Source organism: Ursus maritimus, unplaced genomic scaffold (assembly GCF_017311325.1).
Source record: "Ursus maritimus isolate PB19 unplaced genomic scaffold, ASM1731132v1 scaffold_23, whole genome shotgun sequence".
NCBI lineage: Eukaryota > Metazoa > Chordata > Mammalia > Carnivora > Ursidae > Ursus > Ursus maritimus.
Genome location: NW_024424786.1, coordinates 1,269,067 through 1,282,700, shown reverse-complemented (window position 1 = coordinate 1,282,700; position 13,634 = coordinate 1,269,067). Strand labels below are relative to the sequence as shown.

At 36.0% G+C, this 13,634-nt stretch overlaps 1 protein-coding gene across 3 annotated transcripts in view; it reads right to left on the bottom strand.

The window, feature by feature from the left end:
- Positions 1-13,634, bottom strand: part of USP47 (ubiquitin specific peptidase 47) — a 109,715-nt gene that overhangs the window by 54,097 nt on the left and 41,984 nt on the right. For 2 of the 3 annotated variants that reach the window (XM_040638813.1, XM_040638812.1), the window contains exons 2-4: positions 9,034-9,237; positions 5,134-5,247; positions 3,531-3,669 (exon numbers count right to left, since the gene is read on the bottom strand). In XM_040638813.1, coding sequence (XP_040494747.1) covers positions 3,531-3,669; positions 5,134-5,247; positions 9,034-9,237 — 457 coding nt within the window. The remainder of the gene's footprint in view (positions 1-3,530; positions 3,670-5,133; positions 5,248-9,033; positions 9,238-13,634) is intronic. The other variant, XM_040638814.1, reaches the window with a different exon arrangement.

Below are 13,634 nucleotides of genomic sequence, written 5' to 3'. Positions count from 1 at the left end.
AGGGGGGGGTAAACAGAAGGGGGAATGAACCACAAGAGACTATGGACTCTGGGAAACAAACTGAGGGTTTCAGAGGGGAGGGGGGTGGGGGATTGGGCTAGGCTGGTGATGGGTATTAAGGAGGACACGAATTGCGTGGAGCACTGGGTGTTTTACACAAACAATAAATCATGGAACACTACATCAAAAACTAATGATGTACTGTATGGTGACTAACATAACATAATAAAAAACTAAAAAAAAAAAGAGGGAGCACTTAATTATTGTCAACGCTCTATATTTTCTCATTAGCAATAAAATCATATAGAAAAAACTATGGGTCATGTGTACTTGATTTAGCACATCTGCACAGAATGAACACTGTCTCACATAAAGGTACTATTTGCCAAAACTATGAAGATTTCAGTGATACTAATAAAAGCACTACTGAATAACAGAAATCTTCTGTCATTAAGCGTTGTATAAATCGAAAAGCTTCAAATGACAACTGTTAGCAAATGGGTCCTAGATCTGAAATAGCTGTGAGTCAATACTGTAAGTGTGAGCCCCTAAGGGAGAAGAAGGTGAAAACACGTCATTGAGTGACGGGCACATGTGGAAAGAAATCCTGAACGGAACCAGGAGGTAATGAAGCAGGCATCAAATAGGCCAAATGAAGAATGTAGAATGCAACAGGCCAACTCCTGGAGCTGGTAAAATAAAAAAAACTGTTAAAGAAACCGGCCAAGGACAGTTATCAGGGACTCATAATGGAAACACCCTAGTTACATAGTTTCTAATCACCTGCAAGTACACATCAGCCTTATCCCTTAATGTTCACATACACAATACCCCACCCACCCTACCACCTCCTATCAACACCTCCTGGCTACCCTGGGGTGGGAGGGGTTGTTGGAAGGCAAGGGAGACAGGAAAGAAATCCCCAAACCTCTTGCATTATGGAGAAATGTGTTCCTAGAGCCCTGAGTCAAAATCATGATAGCATCTTCCAATAAAAACATTTTGTACGCAGTGCCAAGATTTACAAAAATTCAAGGAAAATGCAAATTCAACAGCCACTAACAAAATTATGTTTAAACCACAACTCCTTTGGATGCTTATAGACTATTTTAATTCGGAAAGGCAGTACCCCTAGAAAACTGGAGGAAAATGTACAGGTAGGAAAAAGGAGTGGAGCAGAGGTGTATGAAAAACAGCAATTGGGAATGAAGGCTACGATTACATGGCAATTTAGAACAAAGGCCTCTAAAAACTGTGTTAAATGAATTTCAACTTAGTAATTCAATTTGAGAACTTACCCTAAGGAAATAATCAGAGATAAAAATAAAAACTTATATATAAGAATGTTCATCATAACATCGGTAATAGTTTGCTTAAATATCTAAACTATACAATGAAATACTATTTTTCAGTCATTTAAAACCCTATGTTAAAATACTATTTAATGGCATTGAAAAATGCTTATCATACAGTATTAAGGAAAAAATACATAGTAAAAAGTGCTCAAAACATGTGATAACCCCATTTTCTTAAAAACACACATATGGAGGAAAGATAAAACAGATATAAGCAAAATCACTGTAAGTAGTTTCTGCTAGTAGTACTGTCAGTGATTTTCACTTTCTTCATCTTAAAGTATGACAATGAGCATGTATTACATTTGCATAATCACAGAAAGAACTTTTTTTAAAGTATGAGTCAGTCTCTAGGAATTTATAGGCATCATAGAGCCATAGAGTATATAGTACAAAGCAGGAGTTCTATAAATACTCCTACATAAAGGACTGAATTGGTTGTCAGAATACAAAGCGAATAGTTCAAGAATCCTGATTTGTTAAATCTGGAACTTTCTCAAAGTATTCCAACTACCTCAGAATAATGTAGGCTGCCTATTTAAAACAATATGCAATTTAGCCAACCAGTATCTTGGGAAGTAATGCCTCGGAACCCACATTTTTAACAAGTATCCCCAAGTGACTTTTAAAGAAATAAAAATTTGAGAATCACTACTCTAGACAGACAGTGTAATGGTGAACAGCTTTATTATCCTATTATCTAAAGTAGAAGATAATTTTGCATTCTCTTTCATTCCTGGTATTTGACTGCAGAAAGTTCTATTGATATAAATGATCCTGAATACCAAACATGAATAGCTTTTACTGGTATTTCCAAAACAAACACACTGGTAAGCCTGTACAAGCAATCAGCTAGGAGGAAATTATCTACATTTTAATTACAAAATATAGTAAATAGAAGATTACAGATCACATTAGGACAAAATTTGCAATGTAATGCTATAGTTTTTGTTTTTTTTTTAAGATTTTATTTATTTATGTGACAGAGAGACAGCCAGCGAGAGAGGGAATACAGCAGGGGGAGTGGGAGAGGAAGAAGCAGGCTCCCAGCGGAGGAGCCCGATGTGGGGCTCGATCCCAGAACGCTGGGATCACGCCCTGAGCCGAAGGCAGACGCTTAACGACTGAGCCACCCAGGCGCCCCTAGTTTTCTTTTTATACTAAATACGTGCACATAGGATTTAAAACCATCTCTACTTTGAAGTTCTAAGAGTAGAGGGTCTGCAGTTGCACCTAACAGTACCGGCTGTACAATCAAGGGCTTCTCAGAACACAGGTTCCACTTCTTTTTTTTTTTTTTTTTTTTTTAAAGATTTTATTTATTTATTCAACAGAGACAGAGACAGCCAGCGAGAGAGGGAACACAAGCAGGGGGAGAGGGAGAGGAAGAAGCAGGCTCTTAGTGGAGGAGACTGATGTGGGGCTCGATCCCATAACGCCGGGATCACGCCCTGAGCCGAAGGAGACGCTTAACCACTGTGCCACCCAGGCGCCCCAGGTTCCACTTCTTTTAACATGAATAATACTATTGACTGCAGTGTTCAAATGTTATGCAGAAGTACCCAGAGTATATTTAAGCAATTAATCAATCTTACATGTAAAGGAATAAACCTTTACATAAATAAGGCAATTTCACTGCTCAATAAACTGAAAAAATTCAAACATCTAGGTTTAATATGGTTTAATAATGTTCAGAAAAAAGTTAACAGGAATATTAAAATAACATGATTAACTTCTAACATATGATTAGATTCAACTAAAAGATGACACAGTAGGTCTAATAAAATAAGCTTGGCCCAACTGTTTCAAAATGGAAGTATCCCCCACAGTCTCTCCTAATCCAAAAAGATATAATGGAAACATTCCTTTCCAAAGAAAGTCAACTTCAGAAAAAGAATAAATTCCAAATAGAAAATTATCAAAGAGAAAGTCTTCCTTCAAAATACAATATTCAGTATTTTTTACTTTATTACTAAATAGTCACAGTAACACTATAGTGACAACGACGACTTGAGGGAAAGAAAAACAATAATGTGAACTAGTGACCTTGCTCTGGGTCTGTTTTCCAATCATAAAATGAGGTGATTAGGCTTGAGATCTCTCAGATCACTCAGGGTCTAACGCCCTATGATTTTATGAAAATACAACCACTATAGTAATAATAATAAATCTTACCAGTTTCTGATTTATTCAAAATAGATGAATAGGAGTAGTTTTGACTGACATAATCACTGGTAGAGCCCACAGAACCTTCTCTTGGAAGTGGACCTATAAATCGGTCATGGACACTATCATCCCCAGCACTGGAATCCTCCTAAAATGCAGCATAACCAATATTTACTGAATGGCATATGTTGCTGAAACAATGAAAAAAAACCAAACCACATACTAATTGCTGAGGCAATGAAAAAAACACAAGGCATTACTATTACCACCACGACATTCAAAGGAATGTACACCCTCCCCATTTCTATAGGAAGGCTTGAAAGATGCCCAATGTAAAACACCTTGGAGAGGTGTTCATGTCTCCTTTCAGAGTTCTTACTTTTGCAATTTCCCTTAATTCTCTTCCAAATTTTGTTTATAAGAAAAGGAGAAAGTTCCATTGTGAATTCTTTGAATGAAGGGTCTGTCATTCTACACCATCCTCGCCAAGTAGACCTGGCGGGTAGGGCACAGTGAAGTACTGGATAAAATAGATAATTTCCCACTGTCTCTAATAGGAAACTTCCTATTAATGAGGAAGATGTCAAAAAGGATTCAGGGATATAAAATTAGCATAAGCAATTAAGACCGAGCTGAAGAGTAATTACTATGCATTCTAAAACATGAATCCCCAAACCGTAGATCTAGAGTTCCCTAAATTAATACCTAATTTATATTTCAATGTCATTCAGATTAATCAAAATCTTCTCATGATATCATAAAAAAATGATGAGATACAGCATATTCTAGTATTGCTTCGGAAGGATGCTCTGTGTTTAATTACTGTCTACTGTCCAGCCAGGTATTCTAATTCAACGACTTCTACATGAAAAGCATCAAACAGAAGAACTTCCGTGAGTGAAGTTTCATTGAAGAGAAGAGTTCTGAAAAAGTCCATAAACTCTGTGAACCTTAGTTTCCTCAGCCTGTGAAACAGCAAGGTAAATCAGACCAGGTTTTCCCAATCTTTTTTAGAAATGACCCTCAAATTGGGAGTTACTGGATTAGACGATCTCAAGGGCCACTGGACCAGAGAGGAAAGCCTACTGAAATATGAACTAAGGCAAATACTAAAAGAATAGAAATAAAGCACATAACTTGAAAAACTAGTTATTCCAGAAAGGGGGTTGGGGGTCGGAGCAAAAATGTCAGAGTAGAGAATTCTGGGGGTCTGTCCCACCCTAAAATATAGAAAAATCTAGGCATAACTGCCAAGGACTTACAACTAAGCAAATGCTTAACCAAAGGCAGGCCACTGAAACACAGTAGGAGATCTTTGTGGTGTTTAACTTATCCTAGATCTACTCCATCCCTGCCATGGTGGTAGTCCTGAAGACGGCAACCCCTGCTTCCAGTGCAGCAGCAGACTATATATACACACATAAGCAACAGTGCAATGGATGCCCACTGTTACCATGTTAACACATACACTTACAACAAGCCAACATCAAATAGAAAAATAATTTATTATACATGAATCACAAATTATATCTCTCCTCCTTCCTTTGGAATACTGCTTCCCAATAGTGACAGTACACAAAAATTATGAATACGAGGCTTCTAAATAGTTTACCAGCAGTATTTGAGGCTGTTCACCATCTTTATCTGTCAAATGCAGAAAGTTCTTCTTTCCTGGCTCAAAATTAGCATCAAGAAGAGACTTGTCACTGGTATGGTCCAGTGGAGCCTATGGGCATAAAATAAAATATCTGATTATGAGAAACATTAATTATAATAATAAAATAAAACAAGTAATATGTAAATGAATCTACAATCCTTGGGCTCAAACATTACTTTTTTAAATAAAGATTCTGGTAAATTCTATTAATCTAGACTTGGAATTAACTCATTTACTCATGTATTAGGATGGCTAAGCCCAGTGACAGTGCATATACTGACAGTTATCCCAGATGTACACATTTCCCAACATCTAAAAAAAACTGGAGAGCAAAAAGGTAAATAATGATGTTAAGTGTTATGCAAAAAAAATAATTATAAACATCTGTGTTTTTATGTTCTCTAAAATTTATTCAATATAATATATACTGGATTTTAATGAAGACTAGCTAAAAATTAATAACTGTACAAACATGTTTTGACATATATGAATATGAGAATTTCTGATAAGCAACACACTAAGCAATCCAACCAAACTAATTAGGTAATATACCAAAATGGGCACATTCAGAAAGACTCCTTAAGGAACAGCCTACAGCCTGTATTTCAAGTCCACGGCCAGGATCCAGAGGATCCCAGGAGCACAAAAGTCATCACTCTTCTGCAAATTCAACATCTAAGATATGTAGTCTTTACCTAACTCTTTTATCTGGTAAGGCAATTTCATTCTGATATACTCTGGTTGGCGGAGGAGAGATGGAGCTCTGTATGCCCCAAGTCTACAGTAGGGACTTACCCACATACCAGAGTCCATTGTTGAAAAAAATGAGAGGTGAAATGAACACCCCATTCTTTTGCTTTAAAACTATTTTGTTATACTAAAGAATGTTTTAAATGCTTCCAAGATATGAGGAATGCCTCCTTAGGGGACCTATTTTATGGAAATGCCTTTCTTAGGAACTTAACATTATATAAAAGTATAAGTACTAACGACAAAAAACAAAAACCCTAACTGTAAAAGATGTTGCCACTTGCTATTTGTGTGACTTTGGGCAAGTTAACTCCCTTTCCCCATGACTCAGTTTCTTTCCTACGATATGAGGCTGTAATAGAATCTACCTCACAGAGTGGTTATTAAGGACTAACTAAGGTTATACTTGTATAGAATCTCATACCAGAACAATACTAAGCACATAGTAAGTTAAAATAAGTGTTAAGTAAATAAAATAACAAACATATGATCTCGCTTAACTGGCTCACATCTAGAAATCCGTGAGAAAAATGGGAGATAGAAAATCAGAAGCTGAGGGGTGGGGGTGGGGCAACTGGATGATGGACATTAAGGAGGGCACGTGATGCAATGAGCAATGGGTTTTATACAGGACTGATGAATCACTTAACTCTAATAATTTACTATATGTTAATTGAATTTAAATTAAAAAAAAAAGAAAGAAAATCAGAAGTGAAGAGAAATCACATGGGAGGAAAGGTATGTTTGGGTCCTTTACATTCTGATAAGAAATCAGAGAATATAGCAGGAATACGTAGGTGTTTTACCTCAACAAATGTTATGTATCTATGTGTATGAAATGGTGGGTAGCTAAGTGGGTTAGGTTTTCACAAAGCATACATGCAGCACTGTGCAGTAAGCTGGTGAAAAACTATACTTACAGAAATGTACAGTAAGCAAATAAATATACAGAAGTCAAGTACTTAAGAACAGTCATAGCTAAAGAAAGAAATAGGTAATCCTGATATAGAGCTATTTTTTTAAAGATTTTATTTATTATTTGAGCATGAGCAGAGAGAGGGACAAAGGGAGAGGGAGAAGCAGACTCCCACTGAGCAGGGAGCCTGATGTGGGACTCGATCCCAGGACCCTGGGATCATGACCTGATCCAGAGGCAGATGATTAACTGACTGAGCCACCCAGGCACCTCATAACATAGATCTATTTAAAGTTACCACAGATGTTAATTTAACACACATCTTTGGAGTGCCCAGGGAGACTATCTATGGAGGATGCAAAATTAATACCATGAGGTCCCAGCCACCAAAATACATGCATTCTACCACATGGAAAAGACACAAATGAATAACAACTATAATAAAAGAATGCTATGATAAGTGGCGCAGCAGAAGAAAAGTACAACTGGGGGATAAAGAGATTACTTTTCAAGTGGCATGAGGAAACATCATGTAAGGTTTCCTAAAAGTAAAAGATCAGACTTGGGGAGACATACAGGACAGTATAGTACTATCCTTTAAAAGTTACATGGAGATTTAACAGGGAGTGCTCAAAGTTTCAGATTAAATATTACTTCTCTTTGCATATTTTGTTGGACTACCAATTCTACTCATCAATTTCAGAGGGGAAAGCTGGTTAATGTAAAGCCTTAGTTCCATATTTTAAAAAGTGTAAATATATTATGGAATAGAAGACAAAATATGGATTTTAAGGGCAAATCAAGCAACATCAAACATCTGTGATTCTTCTACAGACACAACTAAAACTCTGCCCTCCAAATATCACAGAGATAACACATTCAATTTCATTTCCCTTCAGAGGTATTTGCCTGGAAAACTTAAGAGTAGCAATGACACAGGACAGAAAAAGGTAATATAAGCAAAAACATGGAGAAAGAAAAGCATGGAAATTTGTGTCAAGAAAACAAATCAGTCCAGTATTTGGGAGTTGAGATTACAAAAGTCTTAACCATTGTACTTTGTCTACAAGCTTGCTAACCTAGGGAATCTGATTTTTTATTTCTGGGCAATGAGCACTCACTGAAGGTTTCTGAACTGCAAGGTGACCTAAGTGCTACAATTTAAGATGACTGGAAATAATTCTAACAGTAATATGCAGGGTAATTTGGACAGAGAGACAGGAAATAAAAAATAATATTTCCAATACTATTCTAATAATACAGATTAGATCCAACTCAATGGAGTCCTTTGTCACTCTCCCATGCAAAAGTGATCAATGTCTTCTCTTTGCACTCAGAACAAACTTACAATATAATATTTCAAACATATTAATGTAATTATTTGTCAATACAATTGTTTCTACAACAGGACTGTGAGATCTCTGGCACAAAAGTCATGATACCAAGAACCTTCTTGATCAGGTGCCTACCACTGTATCTGGTACATAATCTCTAGTAACATGAGTGTATATCCTTCCTTTCCTTCTTCTTTCTATATAAATTTTTCTCTTCTTTTACAAAAAATTATAAAATACACATGATTCCACATCCTGCTTTTTTTTGCTTAAAAATATAAGATGAATAGGGGCACCTGGGTGGCTCAGTTGGTTAAGCGTTAACTCTTGATTTTGGCTCAGGTTATGATCTCAGGGTCAAGAGATCAAGTCCCATGTAGGGCTCTGGACTGAGTCTGCTTGAGATTCTCTCCCTGTCTGCCCTTCCCCCCACTCACGCACGTGCTCTCCCACTCTCTCTCTCAAATAAATAAATCTTAAAATTATATATAATTTAAATATATAATGTATAATGATACATATTATATACATATGATGAATAACATTCCATGCAGTACATGCTGGAAAATTTTCCATAGTTCACACAATATGTTAGTCCTCTCACATGAGCAAAAAACCTGATAAAATGTCCTTATACAAACTAGGGTAAGCAAATGCTGAATCCGGAATGAAGGCTAAGGGATGAAGAAGGATCCAATTACTGAGTTGTACACAGGCTCTTAAATTATTTATTATAGGTTTGCTTATGATATTAAAAAAGGTTCCAGAATTTAATATATTTGTTAATAACAACAACAATACTGACTATGATATTATTAGAGTTTAAGAGAACATGCTTTAAGTCTAAGGTTTTACCATATCAGCAGTATTGATTCCATTTCCCCACACTAAATCAAAGGTTCCATTTATGTAGCCTACTTTGTTGGCCACATCTTCAAAGAGCTTCCTGAGTGGAGTAGAAGCTGGTAAATTTAAAGTGATCCGTTCATTCACTGTCTTTGAATTAGTAGTATCCTGTATTATACATAAAACTCTAGGTTCTTCAGCAGCATTTTCTATCTGAAATTAAAACAAACATTATTTATCTTTAAAGAAAAACAAAACAATTATAATTAGCCACATTTTCTATGATTAAATATAAAAATATCCCACAAAATATTATTTTCTCCTAGCTAGTATTACTGTTTTGTTATGTCTGAAATACACTGTAATGGATATGTCAAACATAGAAAGTACCATATGTGTTTGTTTTGGAAAAACTGCAGCATATTTAAGAATCAACATTCCTGTGGAAATTTGCTTTCGCCTTTTAAGACTGTACATCAATGATCAACAAGCCATGAAGACAGTATACTGGAGTAATTTTCAAAAATAATAAAAATCTGATCCTTAAAAATGCATCATTACCACACTAGCACAGTCAAATCAAGCATTTCTGGGTTTCCTGAAGAACTGTGAGGACTGTCTCAACTTGCAAATCCCTAACTAAGGGACACAGGCAATCAGGTCTCCTGATCTTTATGCTACCGTACCCACAGACATGTCTACAGGTTCCATTTACCAATGTTCTGGGAGCTGACAAGCTTATTTAAACTGATCAGCCAGCAGAGGCAGGTAAGGAAAAGAAAGGGAAAAAAAATTTTCAATTACCAATGTAGAAGGAAGTTAGGGTCACAAATTCTTCCTCCTTTTGTATCTAGCACGTAACTCAGTAATTATCAAGACAAAAAGTTTTCAAAGGGACTTTCTCAGAAAGGCTCTGCCCTCCCTTTCAAGGTATTGGACACTGCTTTTCTTTTCAACTTTCCACAGTGGTAGCAGGCTGCATCAGATACCTGAACACAAGAAATTCTTTCCCTCCTTCTCCTATAATGCCAACCTCTATGAATGGCACCATTACCCACTGACTGCTGAAACTATAGAGTTCTGAGCATCTTCCTCATCTCCTTCCTCTTCTTCACCCCACACAATCACCAAAATTCTATCAGTTCTACCTTTTTTGAATATTTCTTGAGCCACCCCCTTTTTCTTCCTGCCTGCAGCAATCAAAATCTTACACAAGATTATGGCAATAGCTTCATGAGAAGTTTAACTTTTTCTAATCTTATCTTCCTTCAATCCAGAATAACAGGCAAATCTGATTATATAAATCTCTTGCTTTCCCTCAAAATCAAGTGCAGCAGTCATTTAATTGGGGTACGTCTCACCATCCCCAAAATAGGCTTTACAGAAATATGAACTGTACAAACTGGTGCTGTATACAATAATTTCTTTCCTTCTCTTTTACAATAATATGAACTCCAATCTTTTGTTGCTCCTATATTACCCATTTTAAAATAATTATCATTGACTAGTGCTGAAGACAGGATAGCCACAACTTTTTGTTTGTTTGGTGGAGTAATACAATTATTATTTCTTTCTGCTATATATAATTTTGGGTTTTCAAGAGATTATTTAAATTAAGATTAATCTAAGTAGTTTAGAACAGAAATAAATTTCTATAAAAGAAGTATAATGTTTAAAACAGACTGGCTACCATGATATTTCAGACAAATCAAAATATTTAATTACAAGTAATAAACCATTTAAAAATGAAAAGAAGGAAAATACATTTCTATAAAATAAACAGGATAACAAAAAAGAGCATTACTAATATGCTTCTCAGAAAAGAGAAAAAAGCCTTCACCTAAAAACTTAATGTGTTATATTAACACATGTAATTAATTGTTTTACACCTTTTAATCCCAACCTGAGAAACATGAAATGGACCTTTTTAAACTCTGGTTTATAGTAAAAGAATGAACAATTCAAAATAAATTTTAAATACAAAAGATCCACTTTCATAGTTTCAATAGTATACTTCAGAAGTAGATTCAAGTTTCAGGTATAAAATACCATAGGGCCAGATTTTAAAACCTCAGATAGGCTGGAATTGATGGTGCAAGGAAGATTACCTTACCAAAGAATTCAGAAATCCGAAGTGCTGATTTACATCAGAATGCATCAGTGTACATCAGAATGGTGATGCAGCAACATCACAGGGCCAGACATCAGCTGTCCCTGGTTCCTTCCCCAAATGTATCAGCACAAGGTATAGGCACTCCTATACCTCCTCTCCTTCCACCCAAAAATGGGGAAATTATCCCTAAAGAAATCTCATCTGAAGACTAAATGTACTATAGTAAACACAAAATTTAATCTCATGTGTGCCTTTTACTCTTTCGAATGACAATGGCTTTCTTTTCTGTATGCTACATATAAGTAATTTTTTTTAAAAGGAGGCGTATAAAGGAAAAAGTGGAAATCATCTGTAAACAGATATAATTAACATTTTGGAGCACATCCTTCCAAATATTTTGCCCCCCCCCACACACATGCGCATATATACATGCACACTCTTGAACACACACACACTGGGTTAGAATATACATGCTGTTTTGTCATTTCTTTCTTTTTTTTTTTTTTTTTAAGATTTTATTTTTTTTTTACACAAGCAGGGGGAGTGGTAGAGGAAGAAGCAGGCTCATAGCGGAAGAGCCTGATGTGGGGCTCAATCCCAGAACACCGGGATCACGCCCTGAGCCGAAGGCAGACGCCCAACGACCAAGCCACCCAGGCGCCCCTGTCATTTCTTTCTTTACTTATAAATATATCATGTAATCTTTTCCCATCAAACTTTCCTAACATAATTTTTAACAGCTGAATAGTATTTTATTACATGGATTAATAATAATTTGCTCCATCAGTTCCATTTTAGTGGCTCAGGCAGACTTTATTACACTTTGGTAATAATACTGTGATGAACACCCAAAACTTTGCGCACTTTTCCATTTCCTTAAAATTCCTATAAGCAGAATTTCTGGGCCAATCACATTTTATTCTTGAATTCAATTCTAGAATAACTGAAACAAACAAAAAGCTCTGCTCTTCTTTAAGGCTTTAAATAGCCACTTATAAATCTTAATTATGTTATACTCTACACCCTGGCCCGTTATTTCAAATTTACCTAATATATGGCTATTATCCATGGATTACATTTGAATTTTTCATAGCACTATTGCCAACACTAATCGCACTTGTATGAAGTCTCTCTCCTCCTCCCATATCCCCCCATTCTGGGAACTGATAAGAAGAAAAATTATTTTTTACAATTCTCAGATCTATCATCAGTAAGTATAATAATAACTTTACAACAGTTTTCAAAAAAAAAAGAAGAAAAAAACCCAACTCTACAATGTTATATTAAACAGATTTACAAAACATTTAAATATAAAAGATGTTTCTTAGAATTAGGAAAACAGGGTAGCTACCTTTCTTCTTTGGAGCTCTGCCCCTGGTCGATCCTACTTATGCTCAAAGGAAAAAGCAGTATCACCTTGAGGTAAATGAAAAATGGCTACAAATTCTTTGCCACTCATTTTCTTTTTCCTTTTCCCATGAATCTGGATGGGCCGAGTGACCAGCTAGGACCAAGAGAATGTACTAGAAGTGACACTGTGTGACTTAAGGCAGGACCCTAAAAAATCAGCACCTCTTGGAAGATTCTGCACCTCTTGAAAGATTCCCTTTCATGAGTTAAAAAAAAAAAAAAAAAAAAAAATCCACTTGCCCTGGGACCACCAAGCTACAAGGAAGCCCTAACAGTCCACACTGAGAGAAAGTGGCTACTTAGTGGAGCACTAGAGTGGCTAATAATGGAGAAAAGCCTACATGGACATTCTATCCGAAGTCAGCCACCAGTTAAATGCAGCCAAGTAATGATCCCCAATGATGCCACATGGAGCAGAGAAACTAACCAGCTGAGCCTTTGCCCAAATCCCATCCCAGTGAATTATGACCAAATAAACTAGTTGTTTTAAGCCACTAAGTTTTGGGGTAGGCTGTTCCATAGCAATAGATAACAAAAATACACTTAAACACATTGAAGCACACCTGAGCACCAGCTGGAAAGGATATAGTTAGTAATCGTGGTGTTGGTAGTAGGAGGGAGTGTATCCATTTAAATACTATACCCAACATTAAGGTAAGGTATCTGAGGGTATGCCATAATTCAGGGAAGAGAGCACAATTTTTGAGTTCAAAGAGATTTATGATGAATAAGGGAAAACAAGAGAAAATAAATGCAAAGTTTTAGAAAAGCCTAAAGCATGTTTCACTTGGCAAAATATTTAATATATCTTAGGTGAGCTATTACAGGGGCATAAAGTTCCCTACACAGAAAATCTAGCCAATTACAAAAAAAAGGCATAAAGTATAAAATTAAAACTATTTATTTTATGGACAACTCAGCAATATTACACTTGAAAGAATAAGGGGAAAGTCAACAGCAGTTACAATAACACTGTGCATGCTAAGAGAGTGTTCTGTCTGTGCCTAATCTATGCTCACTGCAGAAACAAAGCTAGATTTCCTAACAAAGAAGAAAGAATCCTTGAAAAAAGAGTAAAAAAAAAAAA